Source organism: Pyrus communis, chromosome 1 (assembly GCF_963583255.1).
Source record: "Pyrus communis chromosome 1, drPyrComm1.1, whole genome shotgun sequence".
Lineage (NCBI taxonomy): Eukaryota > Viridiplantae > Streptophyta > Magnoliopsida > Rosales > Rosaceae > Pyrus > Pyrus communis.
In genome coordinates, this window is record NC_084803.1 from 22,173,172 (window position 1) to 22,199,038 (window position 25,867).

Below are 25,867 nucleotides of genomic sequence, written 5' to 3' on the forward strand. Positions count from 1 at the left end.
ATCCATTTATGGGTAAAAAAAAAAATTCCCTTGAATTTACCCATAATGTATTGAAATTTGCTTTATTTTTTTTTACCCCCGATTTTAATTAGATTTGAGAACCATAGTGAAGAACTTGTTTTGTATAATGAGTTTCAGGGAAAAGTTAAGAGGACGAGATAAAAAAAGAGTTGAAGCATATTGGAGCTGGCATCTTATCGATGGCGAATGCTGGTCCGAATACAAATGGAAGCCAGTTCTTTTTCATGTTGGCACCGTGCCCATCATTGGATGGTATGCTAATTTTTACCTAGTAATGTTAAAAGACTGTTTTTTACTACTATATGTGCAGTATCTGATTTTTTGTTTTACTTAATCTACATAAAAGTGATTAAAAAGCAGTAAGCGTTTTTGCCTTAAGATGTTATGTGTATCTTGCGTACAATGTGGTTTGGTGGACTTGTGACCTGTTGACTTTAGAAGTTATTTGCATGAGACATCAGTTCATCGCTCTATGACCTATTGAAATATCTGGAGACTGAAAAACAATTCTTGCTATAATACCATTTCTTTGTGATTTTGCTATGAGGATTTTATGATTTGACATGCACACGCAATCTGAATATAGTTATGAGCTGTATTTGTGTACGGGAATCTTTAGGCTTTAGTTGACTTTCAGGTGACTGTAATAATCTACACCATCACCATTAGGATTCTGTTTAAGCTATAAAGTGACTAAAGTAAAACTCCTACCCTTTTCTTGATTTCGTGTTCTTATGAAAGATTTTGACTATGTATGTTGAACACGAGGTTGTGAAGGTATAAAACCAGCTCCCTGCACTGAATAATTAAAAAAAAACCTCAGTGTATTTCAATTTTGTGACTCACGTGATTCCTCCCAAACTTGATTATCTGTATGCCCTGAATTTTCATGTGCCTTACTAATTGATTGTGATTTAGGAGTACAAATTTGTAGTAGATTTAGAAGTAGTAAATCACAGTTTAGCAGAGGCATTTTGTAGATTCAAATATCAATGTTTGTTCATTAGTTCCCCTAAACATCACACATTTTGCTTCTTGTTTTCTAGTTTGCTCAACTTTGTCCGTTGGATCAGAAAGACATGGCCCTTGCCTTAAACCATTTGATGAAAATTTTGCTTCTGTTATTACAGAAGTTTTTTCAATTTATTATTTTTTTATGACTTGTTATTTGTATATAATGTTTGGTTTTGGATTATACATATTTTTACAGGATTGACGGGAATATATTGTGTTGTAGAGGTGTACTTTACCTTCGTGCTATTTCTCATTTTTGTAAGTGTTTAATGTACCATACATTAATAAGTTTGGTTTTTATTTGCTTGAAATATGTACAATATTATTGGAGGTCCTATTAATGTTTTGCTCTTATTATGTATAAAATAACTATTTTTTTATTTTTTATGAAACTTATATTTACAAAATTTCTTTCTTTTCCAGGAAGAGGATGAACTTCCTTCTACAATTATGGTTCACAGTGTCGATATGGATTTGCTTCCTTGTCTTGTTAAGGTACATTGGACATTTAGTTGTACCAATGGTAAAATGTTCTCTTTTTTGTCGGAGAAAATGAAACTCTTATTGTTATCATATATGTGTAGAGCTAATGAATTCTCAATGTTGAATGGATGTCTGGGTAACATCACTGGAAATATGTGATCCTTTCCCTTTTTCATTTTTCCTTTGGTTTGGATTTCAGGAAGGTGATTGCATAATCCACCGAGCTGGGAAAAAGGGTAAAATCAGTTATGGGTGGCTATATGTAGGAATGCATGGATACATTGATAGGAAAATCTCATTATTTTGTTGGTCTTTTATCTTGAACACTTGTAAACATGTTATTTATGAGGAATATTTATGTAGTTTCATTATAGACATTCCATTTCTACTATTGGATTGCTTTTTACAGTCGAGATTGGCATCTTTGATTTTATGAAAATTTTAAACTTTTGGTTTTATTTCAAAATTTTACATTTCTATTTTTTTTTTTTAATAGAACCTACTGGGCACAATAACAAAATAGTGCAAACGTGGATGGAGAAGGTCATCTGACAAGTTGTCAGAACAAGGACACAAAAAGGCCTTTATTTGTGCCTGCCTCTTTGAGCACCAAATAGTCTATTGTGCCCTTTTAGTAATGGTGACGCCCATAGAGGGCACAGACACAAAGATGGTAGCTGCAGTGTTGCTATTGGTCTATGAGCACAATTGTTGGTGCTTTTTGACCTCAAAGGGCACAGATAATTTATTGTGCGCAGTGCTCATATTTTTTGTAGTGGAATTGCACTAGTGTTGCCATCCGTATGATTTTTCTTCATTCCTCCATTGCAGATATGCGCTATAATTCTACTGCTAGATAATTAACAAATATAAAGGGAAAAAAACCATCGAAACAATTTTCAGAATTTATGCAGAAAAACCATATAAAAACATGAAAACCAGAATATCTTTGTGTACGTATGGAAATCTAACTTACCTACGATGTGGGGTTACATATCTTGAGCCGTTTCCCGTGTCAAATGTGTAATCTTAAACTGATATACCAGAGAGAGAGAGAGAGAGAGAGAGAGAGAGAGAGAGAGAGGAAGAGGAGGAAGAAGAAGAAGCAGAGCTCTTGAGTAATATGGAAAATATTACATGTAGCTGGAATTCTACAGTATCCAACTGTGTTATAAATTCATACAATGTCTTGTTTTCTTCTCCTGCGACTTATCTCTCTTAATCTTGCTTTTTAATAGGATTTAGAGAAAGCTATTGCAGATTCATATCCCAACTCTATGAAGAAAATTGAGCCTATTATTAAGAAGGTAAGTGATGAAAATCCTTGATGCTATTATTCGAATAACATTAAGTGATATTATATCTTCTCATTCAATTTTGACATCAGATTGCTAATTATCAAGCTTTAGGGAGATACGTTTTGAAATCAAGAGTTGAGTTAGAAAGCTCAAAGAAACCTTTGTCTGAAAGTGGAAGGTAATCTACTTTTTTCCGTAAGGCTTAGTCTGCATGATCAAGTCAATTAGTGGCAAACTTGTTTTCATGTTATTCTTTGTCTTTTAACTTGTACCGATATTGGTCCTCAAGAAATAGATGACTTGACACAATAATAAACCAAAATAGATGACTTCACAAGTCTAAATTACCACAAGTCTAGATTGCAGCCCTAGTTGCAGAGCTTAACCATTACATGTAGCTGCACAAGTCTCAATGAAGGCGTTTAGCTCTATCAGATGTATATTTAGCTCCATCAGATGTATATTTTTTGGGCTTCTTACTTAATTTATTTTTGTTGCATGCATGTGGAATGTTGAATTTAAATAGTTTGATAGTAGAATAAATTTGAAGAACAATTCATAATTTCATATTTCAATTTGGGATTCCCGATTTGTCCCGAAATCCCGAAAATATTTTGGGATTCTTGAAAATTTGGTTTGAGATTAGTTTTCAAATTCCCGTCCCGAAAAATTTTGGTTTGGGATTTGGGATACTAGTTTTGGTTCAGTATCCCATACCGAACCAACCCTACAAAAATGGCACCGAGGGCCTCAAACTCATTCGAAGTTAATTCGAGATCACAGTTGGATGGAAAAGACCCTTTGGCACGTGATAGACCACCTTTACAAAGTGCTTTACAAAGACCAACTCTCCAAAGTGCTTTATAGACGACCACCCCTCCAAAGTATGGTTGTGAACATGAAAAAATTCCTGACGACGAGGAACAAGAATACGTGTACAAAATAATATTTTTGTGTTTAATGATTTTTGGGGTTACGATCTCTCTTAAATTTGGTCCTCTGATTCTATCTCCGTAAGATGTAGATTTGTTGATCCAAGGGCCGTCGAGGCTTGATCTTGGATGAACAGTTGTAAGTTTCTTCAAGGGCCTTCGGGGCTTGATCTTGAATGTTGATGGATGAGCGGATCTTCAAGGGCTTTTGGGCTTGATCTTGAAGAACGGTTGGTTTTCTTCAAGGGCCGTCGGGGCTTGATCTTGAATGAACAGTTGGTTTTCTTCAAGGGCTTTTGGGCTTGATCTTGAAGAACGGTTGGTTTTCTTCAAGGGCCGTCGAGGCTTGATCTTGAATGAACAGTTGGTTTTCTTCAAGGGCTTTTGGGCTTGATCTTGAAGAATAGATGTGTGGATTTGTTTGTTGATCCAAGCGCCGTCGGGGCTTGATCTTGGATGAACAGTTGTTGAATGGATCTTCAAGGGGCATTGGGCCTGATCTTGAAGAATGGGTGTATGGGTTTGTTGAGGTTGTTGATCCAAAGGGCCGTTGGGGCTTGATCTTAGGATGAACGGATGATGAATGATGAACACTTTCTTCAAGGGGCCGTCGGGGCTTGATCTTGAAGGAGGATTTGACGAAGAACGAAGAGTGCTTTCTTGATCCTTCGGAATTCTTGGGAATTTGGATGCTTGAGAGCTTTGGAGTTTCAAAGCTTCAAGGATTTGGGGAATTCTCTTCCAATTTGGGAGTAGAGAAATGTATTTGTGAATTCCTTTATGATATTCCTCTTGATGGAGAAGCCTATTTATAGGTTTTGAGAATGAATCACCACCATTCATTTTTTTGGTGAAGTGAGTGTAGGTTGTAGGTGAAGTGGGTGGAGGTTGGAGGTTGTAGGTGAAGTGGGTGGAGGTTGTAGGTGAAGTAAGTGTGTGAGGTTGGTGAAGTAAGTGAAGGTTGTAGGTGAAGTAAGTGGATGTTGTGGGTGAAGTAAATAAATGTTGTAATTTTAATACATTGGTTAACATTTATTTTACTGAAATTTCGATGTCTACAATGGTATTTTTATAAACGATCAATCCTTTTTTGTTGACATATTATGTTCTTCTTCAAAGTGCTTTATAGACAACCACTTCTCTGCTCCTCACATGATGCTACTGCCAAGCTGGGGCTCTTAGCCCACTTATTTATCTATCTTGGGGGAGTTATAGACCCAAATACTAACCCAAATATCCTATTTCTCCCACCCCAAAATGTATTCTTTGGAGATGATTTGGGCTCAAAATTTAGGTTCCCCCCCTTATGGCTCTTCAATACCTTCTTCAGTTTTAGCAACCTTGTAATTATTTAATACTACATAAAATTATCAACATAATTACCTTAAACCAATAATTAAGAAGTAATTAAAAATGGGTAAAGTGCACAAAACTACCTTAATCATAGGTTGAACCACAATCTCAAACCTCATGTTTTAAAAATTACAATGTCATACCTCGTCTTACGAATTTGTTGCAATGTTAAACCTCCGTCAGTTTATCTGTTAATTTTTCTGTTAAATGTTGACGTGTCTTGGAACGGGACGCACTCCCTAACCTAACTGGATAAAAATATTAATAAATTAAAGATAAAATTATTTTAATATTTTTGTAAAAACATGTGGGACTCACCCCTTCTTTCTCCCCTTTCTAACATCCGATCTCTTCCTCCTCTCTTTCTCTCTCTCTTATCTTTCTCTCACATATGATTTCCTAAGATTCTTTCTTCCTCCATTCTTCACCTTCATCCTCCAAATTTCACAATCTATTTCGTCTTTTTCTCAGAAATTCAAATCAGCTAAGAAAAAAAAAATTTCACCACTCTTCTCTTTCTGCAGAAAAAATTCACCTTCATCCTCCAAAGTTCACCATTCTCCTCTCCCCCCAGAAAAAATAAATAAATTTTGGGCGAAAAAAACCCATATTTTTTTTTTTGCAGCGGGTCCATCAGGCCTAGGGACGGGTCGAATTTGGGGATCTAGAATAAAGGAGGTAGAAAGCCAGAATGCAGAGGGGTCGAAGTAGAGGTAGAAGATGCCGCCGGCGAGGGCGACAAGGATGATGACGATGAAGGGATAAAAATTGAGGTCTGTTATTGATTCCGAAAATGATGAGGAACCCATCGTCGTAAATAGGCGACCTGGAAGTTATCTTGACATTGTTGAGCAAAATTGGACGCCAGAGGGTGGCATGGTGACATAGAGGGAGTGTTCGGAGAGTAAAGTAGGGATCTTGGTGCCAACAGGGAGGGATTTGTGGTTTTGAGGTTTTGGATTAGGGAAGATGGATGAGGCTTATGGGTTTATAGGGGGTGGGTTCAGCAGCAGGGATTTGGGGGGAGAAGGAGGAGCTTCGTGGGCGGGAGGTGGAGATGGACGAGGAGAAGGACGCCATTGGAATGGATCAGGAGAAAGAGGAGAAATAGAGAGAATTATAGGGGTGGGTCCTATGTATTTTTTTTTTATAAAAATATTTAAACAATTTATCTTTAATTTATTAATATTTTAATCTAGTTGGGCCAAAGAGTGGGTCTCACTCCAAGCCACGTTATCATTTAATAGAAAAATTAACAGACAAATTGACAGAGGTTTGACATTGCAACAAATTCGTAAGATGAGGTATGACATTGTAATTTTAAAAAAATGAGGTATGAGATTGTCGTTCGATCCATAGTTTAGGTAGTTTTGTGTAATTTACGCTTAAAATTTTGAAATGGTAGTATAACCAATGATGAAGTACATGGTCAAGGTTCAACTTGCTCATAGCCGCACAGGTAGAATTTTCTCCCTCCACTCTTACTTTTTTCTTTGTCTCTCTCTTTATAAAGAATCATGAGCGTTCAATTAAGAGGGGACTGGAGGGGAGGAAAAATGAAAGACGTCCGGATCCCAAAATATATGACATTCTTAGGGTGGGGGCCAACACGTAAGATCATTGCATTGGGAATGTATCCCATGGGGTAGGTTGCACGAATGTTCTTTGCATCCACAAAATGAAGTTAGATTGCATGCATGCATCAGTCAAGTTGTTAAAGGAAATGAGAAATGATTTCCAGGCTCTCTCATTACCTGTAGGAGATTTGTCTGAATAATCCACCACTTGGGTACGCTCTTCAAACACGAAGTTTTCCATCACTACCAATGAGGGTAGATTATGTAGAAAGTGTGACGGATATGAGAGAATCAATTAGAGAGAGAAAGGGAAAGTTAGAGAGAGAGATTCTGAAGATTGTATTTCATCAACTCTTAAAGAATATACATGTGGAGTGTTTATACACAAATAACAATATGCCCACAACACTTACTGACTAAGTAACTTACAAAACTAACACATATTGCATACAAACTTATTTAACAAGCTAGGTACTAATCTGGTGCTTTACTCCTAACACACCCCCTCAAGCTAAAGGAAGGGGAACGAATTGAGAGCTTGTGAGATAATGCAGCAAATCTGTCAACAGGTAGTGACTTAGTAAAAATATCTGCACTTTGAAGTAGAGAGGCAACATGTTGAATACCAATGTGACCAAGAAGTACTTTTTCTTGAATAAAATGATAATTTTTTTCCACATGTTTAGTCTGGGCATGGAACACAGGATTGAAGGCTAAGGCTATGGCACTTTTGTTATCACAAAATATAAATGGGAGTTCTGAGAAGAGGAAACAAAATGTCCTGAAGAACTTTCCTGAAGAACTTTGCAAACCCAAGTGAGTTTTGCAGCAGTGTTTGCCAAAGAATGATATTCTGCTTCAGTTGAGGACCGTGTGACTGTATTCTATTTCTTAGCACTTCATGAGACAAGATTAGGACCTAAGAAAACATAACACCCACTGGTAGATCGTCTATCAACAGGGCAACTTGCCCAATCAGCATCAGACCAAACAATGAGATGTAAAGGACCTTTAGTGAACCATATCCCTGAATCAACTGTGCCTTTGAGATACCTTAGGATCCGTTTGACAGCTTGTAAATGAATAGTCTGAGGGGATTGCATGTACTGACAAACTTGGTTGACAGCAAAGGCATGATCAAGCCTAGTCCAAGTAAGGTATTGAAGAGCACCCACTGTGGATCTGTAGAAAGTAGGATCAGATAATAAGGTGCCTGAGTGATCCAATTTAAAAGAACTAACAGGAGTAGTGCAGGGATTGACACCAAACATATATGTCCTTTTAAGTAAATCCAATGCATACTTGGATTGATGTAGAAATAGGCCCTTAGATAACCTTTGAACCTCAATGCCCAAAAAATAATGAATATCCCCCAGATCTTTCACAAGAAATATTGCTTGTAATTGTGAAATGATAAGCTGACAAATAGAAGAGGAACTGCCAGTGATGATTATATCGTCAACATATACTAGAATAAATGTGATGGTAGAATCCGTCTTGATGAAAAGACTTATATCAAAGTTGGAAGGACAAATTCCAAAGAGAGAATGGCAATATAAAAAGATTCATACCAAGCTCGAAGTGCCTGTTTAAGACCATAAAGACTTTATCTAAGTTTACACACATGATGAGGCCTAGAGGGATCCACAAAGCCAGAAGGTTGGCTGATATACACATTTTCTTTCAAATGGCCATGTAGAAACGCATTACTTACATCTAGTTGATGCACAAACCAATCATAATTCATAGTAATGGAAAGAAGAATCCTGATAGTAGTAGGCTTGGCAACTGGACTAAATGTTTATGAGAAGTTTAGCCCTTTCTTTTGATGAAAACCCTTAGCAACAAGTTTTGCTTTATATCGTTCTATAGAACCATTAGGTCTATGTTTGACTTTAAAAACCCACTTGCATCCTACAAGGTTGTAATTAGGATCAATAGATGAAGGAAGTTGATGTTTAGTGCCTGTGAACACTTTGGGTTTATGAATACCAGCTTTGGCTCTAGTAATCATAGGATGAGTGTTAATAGGAATGAAGGTAGGAGAGGGTGATGAAGATTGAAGGACATCAGGAACAATTGATATGGGAGAAGACTCCAAAGTAGGTGCAGGTTGTGAAGACTCAAGTTCAGATAAAGGTAGAGGAATAGGTATGGTCCGTGAAATAGGAGGTGAAGTACTTATAGAAGAAGAGAATGATGGCTGTGAAGGTGAGGAAAAATTGTTGGTGAGAAAAGGAAAAAGGGACTCATCAAAGACTACATGTCTGGACACATACAATCTATTGGTGAGGGGATCATAGCACCTGTAACCACTATGATTCAAATTGTAACCCAGAAAAATACATAGTTTGCTTTTGGAGTCCAATTTACTTGTAGAATAGGGTTGTAACCATAGGTAGCAAGCATAACCAAATGTCTTCAATATGTGATATTGAGGCTTAGCATGAAATAACCTTTCCCAATGACTGATTGAAAAAGCCTGAGATGAGAGTCTATTAATGAGACAGACGACAATTTGGAAGACTTCAACCCAAAATTTTGGTGGTACACCACTCTGAGAAAGCAAGGTTCTACCCATCTCAACAGCATGTTTATGCTTTCGTTTTGCACACCCATTCTGTTTGGGTGTATGAGGACAACTAAGTTGGTGAATGATGCCTTGTTCATTAAGAAAATTCTGAAGAGCATGATCGAGAAATTCACCCCCTGAATCTGATCTTAGACATTGGATTTTGAACTCAAAAAATCTTTGAATCTTTAAAATAAAGTGCTTGAGAAATGAGCAAACATCAGACTTTAGAGACAATAGATATAGCCAAGAGTATTTAGTAAAATCATCCACTAATATGAGATAATATTTGTAACCAGTACAAGAAGGAGTGGGAGAAGAACCCCAAACATCAACATGAATCAAGTGAAAAAGCCTAGTGGAAGTACAAGGTAAAGTAGAAAATGGAAGTCTAGATGCCTTTCCCATTTGACAAGCTGGACAAACAGAAAGCTTATTGATAGAATCAATGATAGGTAAATGGCTTTTATTTAGAACACTATGTAAAATTCCATTAGAAGGATGGCTAAGCCTTCTGTGCCAAATGTGAATATCAGCATTTGCAACCATCAAAGCACGAGGTGATACAGCTATTCCAGAGACACCATTAGAAGCGTTCCAGTAGAAGGGATACAAACTACCTTCATTGAGGCCCTGGAAAAGCATCCTCCCAGTTCTTAGATCCTTTATATAGAATCCAAAAGGATCAAAAGTTAGAAAGCACTAATTATCATGAACAAACTTGTATACAGACAACAAGTTATGAGATGCTTTAGGAACAAGTAAAACATCATTGGGTAGAAAAGTGGCATTAGAAGTATGAATTAAGGCATGTCCAGTGTGAGAGATGCATAGACCTTTGCCAACTCCAACAAAGAGTTGCTTAGTGCCATTGTAAGGAATATCATAATTGAGAGAAGCAGCATCAGGAGTGACATGATACGAGGAACCACTATCTATGAGCCAATAGCTAGGAGGAGATGCAATCATTGCAGACATAGCCATATGTGAATGAGCAGGAGATTTATTACCATATGACAGTGATGAAGCAAATTGAGAAAGACGACTGCATTGTGGAGTAAGATGTCCATATTGGTTGCACAATTGGCATGGAATGGAACTGCCAGATGAATAGCCTCCAGATGGTGATGGACCAACACCAAGAATACTGGATATGAGAGAATCAATTAGAAAGAGAGAAAGGGAAAGTTAGAGAGATAGAGAGAGATTCTGAAGATTGTATTTCATTAACTCTTGAAGAATATACATGTGGAGTATTTATACACAAATAACAATATGCCCACTATACTTACAAAGTAACTTACATAACTAACACATATTGCATACAAACTTATCTAACAAGCTAGGTACTAATCTGGTGCTTTACTCCTAATAGATTCAATCGATAGTTGAAGTCACAAGATCAATTAAAGGACAAAGACTAGAAGTTGAAATGATATATGTATTACCAGCCCCAAACTTGATGGTCTTCTTCTCCCTTGAGAGGTCAATGTACTTGGCGTAGCAAACACCTTCGATGTTCAACACACCAAACTCACTCCAGCAGTGTTCAACATCTTCAATCAAAAACCTATTGTGATTCGTAGACAGAGTTGTCTTTTTGGTACCTAATGCTTAAAACATGCAAACAAACATTTATCTTAACTAACTGGCATCTCAGTGTGCGCTTTATGCTCGATCATCAATTGACACTATATATTATCTGACCATCCAAAGAATTAATCATTTACAAAAACCTACAAATCAAAAATTCATGACACATTATTGTGATTGTGTGCTGCTCATTTCTTAATTATACTAATATAATGAGATTAATTAACAAATGAGTAAAAAAGTATAACTTTGTCCAAAGAATTCAAGTAATCTACAGCTCTTTCCTTGTTAACCATAAACGTGTGCTCGTCATTTCAAAGCTCATACTAAGTAGAACTATCCTTGACAACTCGTTTATCTCTGGGTTTTGGTGCCGGAGCTTCTCGAATTTGAAAGCGTGCTCATATGGCTCTGCACCACACGTAATGATACTATCAATATAGTCCTGAGGCTACTTCAAGGCTTCAGTAGATTGAAAAAAAAAAAACAAAAAACAAAACAAAAACGTAAAACATTGGTCATTAGTTGTTTTTTTTTTTTTTTTTTTTTTTCTCTAATGATCACAATGAATTCCAAAAGTGTCTTTTTGTTCAATTACTCACAAATGGTGCCAACTGTGGAGCAAACATTTTCGAGTCCTCTAACAATGATCTTGCAACCTTGTTGAGAAGTATGACACTATCTCCACTTGCCACCAATGAGGGAGAATGACTAATTGTAAGACAACATTTTTAACGCTTAAGTCATTTTTTATTTAGAAGTTTAATAAAAATACAGAGTATATATTTAGTGTGTCATACATTCTCCATTAACCTTTGGTGCTAGTGAGTTTACTAGCTTTTTATAGCCCATTGAAATCTTGAGCTCAAGTCTCACGTCTTTTAATTTCACCAATAATCCACAAGTTATTTGATCATTTTAGTGAGATCAAGAACATATGCATATTTCTTGCACATTTTAGCTCCATTTTCCTAGTTTAGGTTACTAAAGGATTGGACTTCCCTATGTTGTTGGAGACCTTCTCTCTGAGTGAGGTTTTCTCACCGGTGTGTGAATGCTTCCAATTTCGTCAACTCGCTCAGCCCCCGCCCATGTAGTGGCCAAGGTCAGTGGCATCCCTTTTAATTTTTCTTTTGCTTCTGTTCTTTCTTATGTGCACCTGGTTTTTTTTTTTTCTTTTCATGTTTCATTTTTCTTGGTAATCCGCCCCCCATTGCCTCTGATCTAACCTTTCATCGGCCTCATCAGAAAGCCCCAATTCCAACCTTCATTTTTCTTCTTCTCTCTCCAATTTTTCCACTTTCATGACTCTGATCCAGCCATTTTCTAACTATCGCTTCTGTTCTCCATCGTTCTCACAAATATCTGGATCTGCAACCATGTCTTCCACCTGCGTTTCGCGATATGCTAGGAAGGTGTGTAGAGTTACGGCTCGGGTGTACACACCACCACCTTCCAATTGTATGCCGTTTTCGGCTTTGTTATTGGGGGAAAGTTTTTTTCCCACTAGCTTCTTCCTTTGGTGACTGCAGATTCAATTTTTGTGATGCTTGGTGGAGGTAGATGGAGATTTCTTCTTTTCCAATTATGGGGCTATGTTAGGTAAGATCTTCGGCACGGGATGATGGTTTGTGGTCAGCAGCAGGTACTTTGGCAGTGGCAAAGGAAGCTGGTTTTTATAGTTCTTATTGTTTTTTTGTTTTTTGTTTTTTGTTTTGGGCTCTCCACTAAGTCCAATCCACTAGTGTAAACAAGATTCTTACAAGGTACCATGCAAAACTCAATTCCTAGACCCAGTCTATGGAGTAGCTTTACCTTTGTGCAACCTTGTCTTGCACGATATAGATTCCTTCAGTCTTCATGAAGTAGCAGCTTTTCTTGAGCTTTTCACCTTGTGGCATCGAAAAGGTGTCTCTAGTCTTCACAAGATGGCAGTTCTTCCTAAATTTTTCACATTGTAGCACCAAGACCAACACTCAAACTATGCATATGATGATATGAAAATGTTATGCAGATCTGGATTCAAATATCCAGTCTGTTTCACTAGTCAAACTGAAACTGACTCGAATGCAAAAAGAGGTTAGTTTAAAGATTTGAAACTCAAAGAACTTGACCACCAAATTAAAACAAAACCATGAAAACAATGCTTCCTAAATGCAATGATTGGGTGTTTGATGCATAAATATGGTTTTGTGGCTAGGGTTTCAATGAAGAACATAAGAGGTAGCTCAAAGCTAAAAACCCTCTTTTGAGAAAATGTAAACTTCCTAGCCAAAACAAATGAGCATATAAAAATGATTTAAGCAAGCAATTTCAAAGATAAATGTATAAATATTCAATGAAGAACAATACTCATAAAATATGCTTAATGCTCCTAGGAGATCTGAGATGGAGATGAAAAAAAAAATCTCAATATTTTTCCAATCTCAGCCCCAAAAACCAAATAAACTCTAGCTGCCCTTTTTAAGAGAGGCATGGATATTGCAGATAAAGGGAGCAAGGAGACATATGTCAAAAGCCAAAACAATCGTTTCAGATCAAGGGTGGGAAAACCACACTTGGGAAAAAGATGTCAGTCTGGCCATGTAGATTGTCTTAAAGTGTGTGCCCAGCAAACTAGAAAGCAATGAGATGTTTTGACGAGACAGAACCACTAGACAACATGAACTGAAAATTTAAGTATGAAATGCATATGCATGAACAAACCCTTAATATGAGAAGTTATGCTCTTGAAATGATTTCCAATAGCAAGATTCCAAATTAGTATTTTAACCCTAAATTTAACTAAAGTATGGTGGTACAATTTACAACATTTGACAAGAGAAGCCAAACAATAAATCTAGACTTCACAGTGTTATCCTGGGGTTCATTTTTTGTTTTGTTCTTTAAAATGTATTTGGGCCCCCATGTATGTACTTGTGCTCTCTTGGTAGGCCTAGCAATTTCTGACACAACCTGTTAACCTGACACGAAATGACACGAAATTAACAGGTTATCGGATCGACACGATAATGAATTGGGTCGTTATCGGATAACTCGATAAGCACTTATTAAGATAACGAATTGATCTGGGTATACACGTGGGTAACCCAATACACAATAAGCAAAATATTAATTTAATAATTTTATACCTCTAAAAATACTATAATAATTATATATATAATCATACACACACACACACACTTAATATTATATATATTAAAAGAAATTTAGAAAATTTGGAAAATGAGGTAATATATTTTTATATGTTATAGTACTATTGTTTTATTTTTTTTCATAATTATTTTGGTAAACTTTTCATAATTTGAATAGTTTATAATGTTTGGTTTTTCTATACTTAATTTATACGGAAGAGAGTTCTGATGTGAAAAACCTTACTGAAAACATCATCAACATAGCTCTTGAAGGTAATAGATCAAGTCAAAGTTCCAATATAATTTTCCCATGATGATCGATGAAAATTGAAGGATTTTGTAAAATGAATAACATGCAAGCTTTGAGTTTTATTGATAAGATTTTAACTTCTGAGAAAAGAAAAATTCCTTCATTTTGCATATCTTTGCACATTTGATATTTTGTAGTAGACTATTAGTGTATTGGTGCTTTTTTATTAAGCTCTTATTTTAGAGTGTAGATATAGTACTTAACGACAAATATGTTTTTATGTTTTGAATTAATATTTATGTGATAATGTGGTAAGTGTAAATTTAAAAAAAACAAAAATATTTTTCTTAACGGGTCGGGTCATTTTACCTGTTGGGTAAAGTGACCAAATCTGTTAATGATCCATTAAGATAACGGGGGTAACATAATACGACCTGTTAAGATAACAGGTGTTATATAAAACACAACAAACACGACCTGTATGTCAGGCCTATCTCTTGATAATGAATTTTACCTTCCACCAAAAACAGGATTTGATTTCTTGGCTCCCACAAAAGTGAAATGTGTTTGAGTCTAAATATTAAAGTTTTCGTCTACAATGCACGGACAATTAAAAATAACTTTTGAGTGAAATTAAAATTTATATTTCAGTGAAAATTAAAACTTTCCTTTACCCAACAGGTTCTTTTGTTGGAATATAGTAGATATTGTATTTTAATTCTGAAAATACTGTCCAAAACTAGTCAATTTCGTAAAGTCGTGACCGGAAAATGCCTTCTTTTCTTTGTTTCCCTTTTATTTCCAGAATTTCAAATTAACTTCAACGGATGAATTTTGAAGAAAATGAGAAGGGAAGAAAATGGAGAGAAACAACCTCCTTTGATTATATATTTATTTATAGGAAAACTAATGAAAATGGCTTGAAAACTTTGAGTTTTAACGATAAGGACAAAATAAAAGGTAAAGTAAATAGTATCAGGATTGACTTTTTAGTGAAAAAATATGGTTTTTCGTTAAAATTAACAGTATCGGAAGCTTTTCGTTAAAATTCTTATTTATTTATAGGACTTAAAAAGTACAAAAGAACCATTTAGCATATCTAATGACTAAAATAACAATACGCCTACTTCTGAATCTGTCCAATTCTTATTTCCATCAATTGCCTTCACCCCCAAGCTTCCCTAGGAGAGTTTCTAGTTTTTCTTCTTTTCTGCCCAGGTTTTAGAAATTTGGTCCGGCCGCGAGTATCTCTTCGGTCAGCTTGTTGTCCTTCCCAATCTTGTAGTTTGTGAAAGTCTCAAAGTTCCTCTTGAAGAGGCCAGCCAGCTTCATCAGAGTTTCATTGTATGCGTTCTTGTCCGACCACTGCAACCACAAATAAGATTTGTATATCACATTAACAATGCAGATCAAGACCGAACCGGGAAACGGTATATAAGGAGAAAACCAACTTACAGTGTTCACTGGATCCAGTATTTCTGAAGGCACTCCCTCGACCTCAGTGGGGATCTCAAGTCCAAACACTTCAGTCCTCTTGTAATTCTCGTTTAGGAGGCTGCCAGAGTGGATGGCATCAATGATTTTCCTAGTGTAGGGCAACTTAATGCGCTTTCCTGCTCCATAGCTGCAGGAAAGAAAGATATTTGTTTGGTTAAGATTTTATCACAAGAAATAATTGTAACACTATGACGATGGTTGAATGCGCATATACCTTCCACCGGACCATCCAGTGTTGACAAGCCATCCTGTTGCACCGTGCTTCTGCATCTTTTCAGACAACATTGCTGCATACTTAGTAGGATGCAACATTATAAATGCTGCACCAAAGCACGCTGAGAATGTTGCCGTCGGCTCCTTGATACCATCTTCAGTTCCAGCAACCTATAAATTTATCAACAATTAGTTAAAACAGTAACCGAAACGAAAATGCTACGTGTTCACAATTAAGTACAAATGGAGAAGTTGAATTTACTAGAGCAGTATAGCCACTGATGAAGTGGTACATGGTCTGAGCAAGGTTTAACTTGCTCACAGGAGGGAGCACACCAAATGCATCGCATGCCAAAAGTATGACATTCTTTGGATGAGGACCTACGCATGGTATCTTTGCGTTGGGAATGTACTCGATGGGGTAGGCTGCACGAGTGTTCTCTGCAACCAGAAGAAAAACCGCTCAATATGTTGTATGGTCTATCAGAATTATGTATAAGCATGATTAATCACCGTGAGATTCAATCTCAAATTGTGTGATTAACTTTTGGATGAAAACAATTGAGATTTACCTGTAACAGATTTGTCAGAATAGTCCACCTCTCGTGTATGCTCATCAAACACGATGTTTTCCAACACTGCCAAAGAAGATAAACTATGTAAGTTCCAGTCGAATTCAAAAGATCAAACAAATTAAACACTACTACTTCTTCATCATCTAGATTCTGTCATATCGACATATCCAAGAAATCGAGGTGATATATTACCAGCGCCAAACTTGATGGCGTTCCAAATGTCAGGCTCTTTCTCCCTTGAGAGGTCAATGCACTTGGCGTAGCAACCACCTTCGATATTTGACACACCGCTCTCAGTCCAGCAGTGTTCATCATCTCCAATCAAGTACCTATTGTGATCCGTAGACAGAGTCGTCTTTCCAGTACCTAAATAGTAAAATGAAAAGAAATGCTAAATAGCATTCATAAGAAACAATTAAAATGTCATAGCTAACAGAGAGAGAGATATATATAGGTAAGAGGGAACATATCATATGGCTGCGAGAGCCAGACCACAACCACGATCAATTGATGATACTATACCTGACAATCCAAAGAAGAGCGCAACATCTCCATCTTTCCCCATATTGCAGCCAGAATGCAGGGAGAGGATTCGTCGCTTGGGCATGAGATAATGCATGACACTGAAGAGACCTTTCTTCATTTCCCCGGCGTACATGGTACCGAGGATGACCATTTCCCTCCTAGCAAGATTAAGATCTATGCTAGTAGAGGATGTCATGTAGTGGGTGTAACGATTACACGGGAACTGGCCAGCATTGTATATAGTGAAGTCCGGAGTACCAAAATTCTCCAGCTCTTCAGGAGTGGGTCGGATACACCTGCCACCCACCCAGTTATCGAAGTGTGCATACACTAAGCTAATATGACACATGTTTGAACCTACCTAGACGGAAATCCACGTGCTTAGGGACCATGCATAGATAATACTCGAAAAAGATTACATGTCAAAACTCAAATGTAACGTTTAGAAGACTTATTTGGCAGGCTTAAAGAATAGAAGAATGAACGTATATAGGACAATACACTACAAAGAAAGCAAATTGTTCATAGATATTCGTATGTTTTACTTACATGTTGTGCATGAACAATGAGTGATAAGCCCTGGCAGACACGATTCTAACTTTGATTCTGTTTTCCGGATCCCAATTCAAAAATTGATCATTTACAAAGACCTATAAATAACAAAATGTGAATACCATCACTCCCGCCATTTGTCTCTTATTCAACAAGGTACGAAAAAAGAATATAGCTATACACAATTTATATATCCATGGTCCATACTCAAAAAAATCATTTCATTTAGTAACCATGATCTACAAGCATTCCATTTGCAAGTTCAGCAAAAAAAATCATCAACTAATTTATTCCCTCAAACACTTTCCCCATTTGGTAAGCAAGACATTTAACTGCCCTACTTCTTAGTTCATTATGAACATCATAACACTACATACATACTATAGTCTCAATTTTTTCACGTGTTATAATATATGTAATGTGAACAATAAAATTATGCTTTAAGGTATAATATAAATAATAAATCATTGTGTCCTAACATATATCTAGACGATGTTCTAGTGCCACACAATAATTTTTTGATAGGCTAAATTTATATACTAAATTTTGTAAACTAAATGACATAGAAGTTTATAATTAGATTATTACTTATACGTTGATAAACATGCTCATTTTTATTAGTGGTACATCATTTAATTTGTAAATTTTGTTTACAAATTTAATATCCTTAGTGTTACCCTATTCTTAATGAATATATCCGTTTCCTAGTGAAGCAGTGGTGAGATCGAATACAAGTTATACAACACAACAAGCATATGATAAATACAAAGCACTGTTAAACGTGAACGAGTAAATTATGCAGATAACCGCAACCGATGTTCATAATATAAGTAAAATTAATTATAATAATGCATATACCGACAAAATTGCTACTCCCAAATCTTGGCCAAGTTGAAAAAAAAGACAATGGAGATACCACCACCGACACATCACTATCTCCTCAAAGCAATAAATTCAATTTATGTTTAAAAAAACTAAATTTTTAAATATTTTTGTGAATTATTATGTTTGCCAGTTTAGGGTTGAACTCTTTTTTTTTAATAATCAACAAAGAGTCAAGCCATCAATCACGATATCATGTGGTATACAAAAAAATGATCTAAATTTTTTGTCTCTTAACATTTTCATTCCAAAAAATGAAAATGCATGGATTTTTTCATCACCAATCTTTTTCCTCAACGTATAAATATTCTAAACCAGGCATAAAATCTTTATACTTGTTTCAGAAAGAACAAGTAAATTGTGTTTCTAATACAAAAATGTGGTAGGACCATAAAATTAACGCGAAAGTTAAAACCTAAAACTTCTCGCCTAGAAATCCTTCCCTTATTAATAAAAAAAATAATTAAAAAAGAAGAAAAGTAAAGACCTTGTCCAAAGAATTCAAGTAATCCACAGCTCTTTCTCTGTTAACCATGAAGCTGTGCTCGTCCATTTCAATGTTAGGTGAGCCCCTATACACATGAAAATTACCACCAAGTTTAAACAAATGAAAATATGATTTAAGCCCTGCAAACTCAATTTTCTTCATATAAAACCCTACATAACTTTTTTACTTAAAGAAAACTCAATGACTAAGATCCACATAAGCAAATTCATTAACATCATATTAATTCACACATTTTACATTTTTCACATGCCTAAAATACCCCTATTACATACTTGATGTAGACAATTAATTGTAAGGAAATAGTAAATGATTTTGCAACAAGAAAAAAAAAAAGAAGACATTAATGTTAAAAATTTATTGCATATTAATTTTTTAGAAAGGTTTTGAATTTTCATAAAACTATTCGATTTAGTTTTTTCACCCTACCCTTGAATACTTTTGAATTTATCCCTTTTTATTAATATATTAGAACATTGTATTTCATTATCTACATGCTCATTAATTTACCTACAACAATTATACCATGGGTGTAATATAATATCTCTTTTTTACAATGATGAAAAATAATGTTTATACCAACAACAAAACGTGTCTAACATATGTACTAATTACATGGAAAATAATTTACCTATATTAAGAAGGAATGTAGTTCGATGCATAGTATTAAAAATATTATGTTACACCCATGTTTATATAACAATAAAACGTGCCTAGCATATCTAACAATACATGGAAAATAATTTACCTACACGTTAGAGAAATGTTATTTGGTTGGGTGTAGCATAAATTTTTTTAATAATTGGAAAAATTAAATATAACTAGGTGTCGTGTAATTTTTTTTATATAATTAGAACAAATTAATTTACCTACCTACTCTTTGAAATGTTCATTTCCAATGATTCAAAATGTTCATTACCTAACTACAAATTAATTTCCAATAATTTACCTACAACAATTATACCATGGGTGTAATGTAATATCTTTCTTTACAATGATACAAAATATTGTATGTACCAACAACAAAACTTGCCTAACATTAGTACTGTACATGGAAAATAATTTACCTATAACAAGAGAAATGCAGTTTGATGTATAAAATCAACAATATTATGTTCCACTCATGTTTATACAACAACAAAACGTGTCTAACATATATAACAATACATAGAAAATAATTTACCTACAAGTTAGAAGAATGTTATTTGATTCAAAATATATAATATAGGTGCAGTATTTTTTTTTAAAAATAATTGGAACAAACTAATTTACCTGCCAATTAATATGGATAAAATTGCTACAAAATATATCACGAAAAAAAAAAATCTACTTTTCTAGTTTAACATAAATACGGTTAATGCAAACACTTTTTTTTCATTTTATTTCACTTTTTCTACTACTTTTAATTTGGCATAAATTTAGGAATTTGAAAAAAATGACCATAAAACATAAGTGGCATGAGTGTAAATAAATTGCATTAATAGGTCAATAGTGTTCCTATATGTTTGCAAATTTTAAATTTGGGCTTAAACTGGATTTTTAAAGATATATGGGTTTTTATCAAGAAATAATAAATTGTAAGGGCCAAAATCTAAAGCATCCTTTAAATAATTACACAGTAATAAAAATGTAAAAGTGAAAATTGGGCAGTAGTAATATTAATAAATTACTATAGGAGTGTGATATCCACATACCCCATTTTACTTCTCACACACCTTTTAATTTTCGATTCTCGGATTGGATGAATTAACGAAGATCAACAGATATAAATTATCAAGGGATGTGTGAGAAGTAAAATGGAGTGTGTGGATAGCACACCCCTTACTATAAGTCATTACCTTCCCCACCACAGGTCGTCCTCGGTGATGTCATCCTTGACGACGCGTTTATCCCTTGGAGAGCGACCAGTCTTGGCTCCAGAAAGCGTTGCTAGTGCACCTGTTGACGTAATGAACGACCCTTTCTCATACTTTGTCGCCTGCTCATATAGCTCTGCACCACATACCACCCAAACCACACATCAATCAAAAACCCTAATGCTCAGGGTCCAATCTCAATCAATTTGGCACTCTGTAAATCGAGGGAAACAATTTTCACTCTTTATTTATAAAGTTGAAAAGTAATCCGTATGGAAATTATAAAGTAATCTATTTGAAATCTCATAGGTTAAATTAGGTGTCGAAATCATATGACTCCGAAATTATTAGACCCTAGCTAGCCAAACCTTGATTGCCTTTGTTCCTGTTATTTGAAAAAGAGAAATGTTCTTTTAGCAAACTGTATGTACAGGAACATACATGTGTATTGAATAGCGTAAGTCTGGCAAAACAGAGTTATCTCGTATCCTATCCATACATGCAAATTTGAAGGATAGTAGTGATATAATTACCAGCTGGAGAAAGGTTGTAGAGGACGTGTGTGAACTTGAGGGCGCTGTCACTGACGCTAATGGTGGGCGTGAAGTGGTGGTGGTGCGACACGTGCGACGAAACCTTAGGCGTATCAGACTGCTTAGCCGGGTCTCCTCGAACCACCTTTGGCCCCGTCTCTCTCGTCAGCGACGCCAAAGATGCACTGCCACCCACAAACACAAAATGAACAGATCAAAACCCACAAAGCAACAAGCTGTGCGAAATTTCTGGTAAAATTCGAGGTGTTTCTGTTTGTCAAAATTAAACCAAGCAGGAAATTATGGCCCTGGACCAGGACCACCAAGAGATTATTTTTATACTTTTTATTCTTTAAAAAAAAACTGAAAAACCAAATTCATTGGATCTTCGACTTCGAGGGCTCGGATCGTGAAAAGGGTTACGTGGGTGCATAGGTTAGGCGACAAGTGTGTACCTGATGGACTGGAGCTGCTGCTTGTGTCGCTCCTCCTCAGAGATGGTGACGGCAAAGGCAACACCCTGAGTGCCCTTGATAGGGGTGGTGGGTGCCGACTTCTTCTTCTGCAGCGAGTGGAGCTCGTCGATCGTCTGAGCCTTCACAGATGGTGTGCTGTCGTCGTGACACACCTCATTGCCCTTCTTCTGCGTCTGGATCTTCGCCAGCCCTTTCCTCGCTGTTCTGTCACCGTTTGCAAAGCTGAACTCTCCGCTCCCGTTCGACGCCATCATCTTCTCTGCCATAAAAAATCATCATAATTCAGTTTCAAATAAGATTTATGCGTAATTAAATTGTTGAGCCTTATTTAGTTTTTGGGTCCGTCACAGTATTTGTAATAGAGATATACATACAAAATTAATGATAATGTGAGTCTCTCTTGTCCTGAATTTTACGTGATCAGAGAATCATACACATAAAATGAATAACAACATTATATATATGACAACTTTTAGACAAAAATAACAAAATTAATGAGAATGAAGAAAATAGAGGGAGGGATGATTACCAGAAATTGAGAGGTAAAGATTAAGCTAGGGGAGGAAACTAAAGGAGTGAGTCTAATTGAGAAAGAAAAATGGGGAAGTGATAGAGAGGATCAAAGTTGACTATAATAAGTAATTGGTGACAAGCAAATGGTGAGGGAAAAGAGAAGGGAGTGGAGTGCTTTATAAAGAGTGTCGGACGTTGTTAACCAGAGTGTATAGTTAACTGAGGTCAAAATCTAACCATGGATAGATCCTATCTCTCTGGGGTCTTACCTGGTCAACACTCAAAGCTTGGTGATAAATTCCACAAATCCATTAAATGAGCTGTGTAAAAAGGATAAAGACCTGTGCAAAAAGGATAAAGACCAGCTGCAATTCTCTGCTCCCAAAACCATTCTATCCAGTTGTCCAAGTGTTAGAGTCAGTTTCCTCATTTATCTTTTTTTGATTGATTTAGTAGGCAACAGGTGTTTTCATGGTCTAGAATGCACGAATATTTTTTCCTGGAGTGCTACTTTCAGAATCTCAAATTCCATTTCCTAATATGTAGCAGGTTCAATATTTGTGCATTGAAACGCGGGAGAGTTTCTCCTCGTCGGCATGCTGCAAGAATAGTGTTTGTTGGTGTAGGACCCGCCTATTGTTTCATTTTCAACCGTTGCTTATTTTTCAATCACTCATACTATTCGTTGATGGGCAACAGCTCTATCCTCACGGTTAGACTGCTAAGAGTAAACAACGGTAACTGAAAAATGCTTGGTCTTTATTAATCTCATCCATAATCCATAGTAATTTGCTAAGGAAAGAAAAATATAGTCAAAACATGCTCTGTAACAGAAAAATGGATTTGGTTTTGGCTCATTAAATTTCGATAATATGTGGATAAAAATTGAATGAAATTTAATATGTTTCCACCATAATTTGCAGATTCAATTGATAAAAACAAAAGAAGGCGGAAGACAGAAAGTAATTTGTATGATGATGACAATAAACGTCACTCTTGTACTAATTGAGATATAGCACGATCATCGTTAGTAGTTGTAGTAGTCCGTTTTAGAGTTTTTTGAACTTCAAATTTCGTTATTTTCATGATTGCTTTTGCAATGTTTTTCATCATGTTTCGAAACTAATTTCTCTTAACTTGGGTGACATGTATCCATAATCATAAATGTTTATGACCTTGAGTTGGATTAATTTTAAATTTTCATTCTCATTGAGTTTTTTTGTGTGTGTGTGTGTTTATATGCTTGTTTTTAATTAGGGCACACATTTAACATCTTGATATTAACTTAGTAAAATTTGATGTGATTGAAGCTAGATGCTATACTTCATTCGAGTTTAAGCATCTTGCTGATTATGCCATGAATTTTTTTAGTAGTAGATGCCATACTCCAGAATTTGTGTAGTCTTTCTACAAATTTCCACAAACCTTAATAAGTTTTATTATGATAACCAAACCAGATGCCATGGATGTTTCATACTGTTAGGGCTCAAAAATCTCACCTACAAACCCAATCATCGTAAAAGCGCACAAGCCGAGCTTAAATTCACGCAATGACTTTTTGCGCGACGAGATAAGGGTGTTGTTGCGCAAAAACGTCTTAGACCAAAAAAATTTATTAGAACCTTATGTGACAAACTATTTCGTCGTGCAAGAGTCATTTGCGAGACGACACCATATGTTCGTCGCGCAAAGGCTGATAAAAAATGCGGGTGGAGATTTGGCACCAATATCTCGCGCAATGAACATTTTTTCGCAAAAACTTTGTTGTGCAAGGTGCTCTGAAATGGTCGGTGAGCTATTTAAGGCAAAGTAATTACCACGAGCTTTGCGCAACAAAGTCTTTGTCGCACAAAGGTCCCACAAGTTGTATATAATCACAGATTCACTCTCCCCTTTCCTCACATACTTTTCCCCAAAACCCTCAAGTTCCCCTCGTTTTCTTCTTTCCCAAACCCCTCGTATCTGAATTCTTGTTTTATTTTTCTGTACGATGGCTAGTTTCGCTACTGCTCCAAGTAAGGGATGTGGGGGAGAAGGACATCGGAAAGGTAAAGCCAAATTGTGTGTGCATTCAATAGTTTTTTTTTGTTTGAAAGAAATATTGGGTGAATTACTTAGTTTGATTATGAAATGTTTAATTTTTTCGTAGACAAAAAAATGAAGAGAAAGTCTAAGGAGGGCAAAGGGGGGATTGATGGACGGTCAAGACTAATCATCTTTGATGATTTCAGGAGATCTGAGAGGGAGTCGCACGTTATGGTTGCGCACGACATTGGGACAATTGTGCGAAACAACTGTCCTACAGAGTGGGTGTCTTGCAAAAAGGTGCCGGAGAAACTCAAGAAATCGATGTTGGATAATTTATCAGTACTGCCACATTTTACATACTATATTTATATCATTTATCTAATAGATATAAGATTCATATGTATTGGTAAATCTTACTTCTATCATAATGGTATTACAAATATATTATAAGAAAATTATTAGTGTAGGATTACTCACTTTCTAAATGAAAAACAAGATGTCCTTGTCAGCAGCGTATCGTTCGATTTGATTTAAACAGTAACCACAACAAATGAAGCACCGCATCATATCGGCATGCTGTCCTTTATTGAAATTATCCGAGGTTTAAACGTACAGTCCCATCCGTTACACCGACAACGATTAAATAAGCGAATCCCATTGCTTCATACTTTTCATTTTTTATTGTTTAACATTTTTTGAATTTTTTCTTTTAACTTTTGCTGATTAATCAATTGTGAACTCTGGCATGTGGACCATGCATGAACCACCATAATCCATGCAGATGCTGATATTGCATGCAGAGACTATATATATTTATACCAGCAAGCAGTACTGCCCAGTACGTAGTACCTAATAAGTGAGCAAGAAGGACCATTAGTATCTATTATTACGGACTTTGTAGGGGTGAGGATTTAAAGAACTAGCTTTTCCTGCAGTTCAAATTCTTGGGTTTTTGGCAGTGGATCAGCATCAACTTGCTTGGACAATACAATGAATACATTTGATTCATTGTATGTATGTATGTATATTATCGACTACTAGAAAATTTAAAGTTTGCTGCAAAAATCATTGTGACAATTAGTAACTGAGGCCTCGTTTGTTAGAGATGATTAGGTTGGGTAGAAATTGAAGACATTTTGAATGAGATATAAATAATAACTTCCTTGTTTTGTACAACTTGAAGGTTATTCATGAAGAAAAGTTGTCTCTTTTAATCCTATCATTTTTATGCCGATTAGTATGAGTATCTTTCATTCATGAATAACCTTCAATTAAGTCTGCATAGTATCAATATCTTTTCTTCATAAATAACCTTCAATTAAGTTGGACAAAATATGAAAGTTGCTATCCATTTATTCCTTCAATAAATTCCTTCAATATAATGATACTCTCTAAGAAACAAGGCGCTATATTAGGTTATGTGGTAAGAAAATTTGTAACGTACGTAACACGTATATCCATTTATGTTTAGAACACTATCATCAC

General features: G+C 35.7%; 2 protein-coding genes across 4 annotated transcripts; one reads left to right on the plus strand and one right to left on the minus strand.

Moving 5' to 3' along the window:
* Positions 1–200: 200 nt before the first annotated feature.
* LOC137724635 (uncharacterized) lies at positions 201–6,212 on the plus strand. Its single transcript, XM_068463387.1, has 6 exons — positions 201–273; positions 1,232–1,293; positions 1,459–1,530; positions 2,757–2,825; positions 5,770–5,874; positions 6,096–6,212. Exons 1-6 carry the CDS (start codon positions 201–203, stop codon positions 6,210–6,212), a joined length of 498 nt encoding a protein of 165 aa, XP_068319488.1.
* A 9,041-nt stretch (positions 6,213–15,253) lies between these two features.
* On the minus strand, positions 15,254–22,501 carry LOC137744609 (phosphoenolpyruvate carboxykinase (ATP) 1-like). 3 transcript variants are annotated; one of them, XM_068484396.1, is made up of 13 exons: positions 22,371–22,501; positions 21,821–22,100; positions 21,366–21,550; positions 20,815–20,968; positions 18,959–19,043; positions 17,587–17,687; positions 17,035–17,333; positions 16,705–16,878; positions 16,510–16,575; positions 16,200–16,378; positions 15,939–16,108; positions 15,683–15,851; positions 15,254–15,592 (listed from the first exon to the last, which is right to left on the minus strand). In XM_068484396.1, exons 2-13 carry the CDS (start codon positions 22,093–22,095, stop codon positions 15,449–15,451), a joined length of 2,001 nt encoding a protein of 666 aa, XP_068340497.1. In that variant the 5' UTR covers positions 22,096–22,100; positions 22,371–22,501; the 3' UTR covers positions 15,254–15,448. The 3 variants fall into 3 exon arrangements, with proteins under 3 accessions (XP_068340497.1, XP_068340491.1, XP_068340486.1); XM_068484390.1 differs by having other exon boundaries at positions 15,254–15,851; positions 21,821–22,095; XM_068484385.1 differs by having other exon boundaries at positions 15,254–15,851.
* Between the last annotated feature and the right edge of the window lie 3,366 nt (positions 22,502–25,867).

Coding starts and splice junctions, on each gene's coding strand:
- LOC137724635 (XM_068463387.1), top strand. CDS start 201: ATGGCGAATGCTGGTCCGAATACAAATGGAAGCCAGTTCTTTTTCATG. Junction 1,531..2,756: donor TGCTTCCTTGTCTTGTTAAG/GTACATTGGACA, acceptor GCTTTTTAATAG/GATTTAGAGAAAGCTATTGC. Junction 5,875..6,095: donor ATGAAGGGATAAAAATTGAG/GTCTGTTATTGA, acceptor ATGGGTTTATAG/GGGGTGGGTTCAGCAGCAGG.
- LOC137744609 (XM_068484390.1), bottom strand. CDS start 22,095: ATGATGGCGTCGAACGGGAGCGGAGAGTTCAGCTTTGCAAACGGTGAC. Junction 17,688..18,958: donor ACTTGAATTCTTTGGACAAG/GTCTTTACTTTT, acceptor TGTTATTTATAG/GTCTTTGTAAATGATCAATT. Junction 16,576..16,704: donor CGCCATCAAGTTTGGCGCTG/GTAATATATCAC, acceptor CTTCTTTGGCAG/TGTTGGAAAACATCGTGTTT.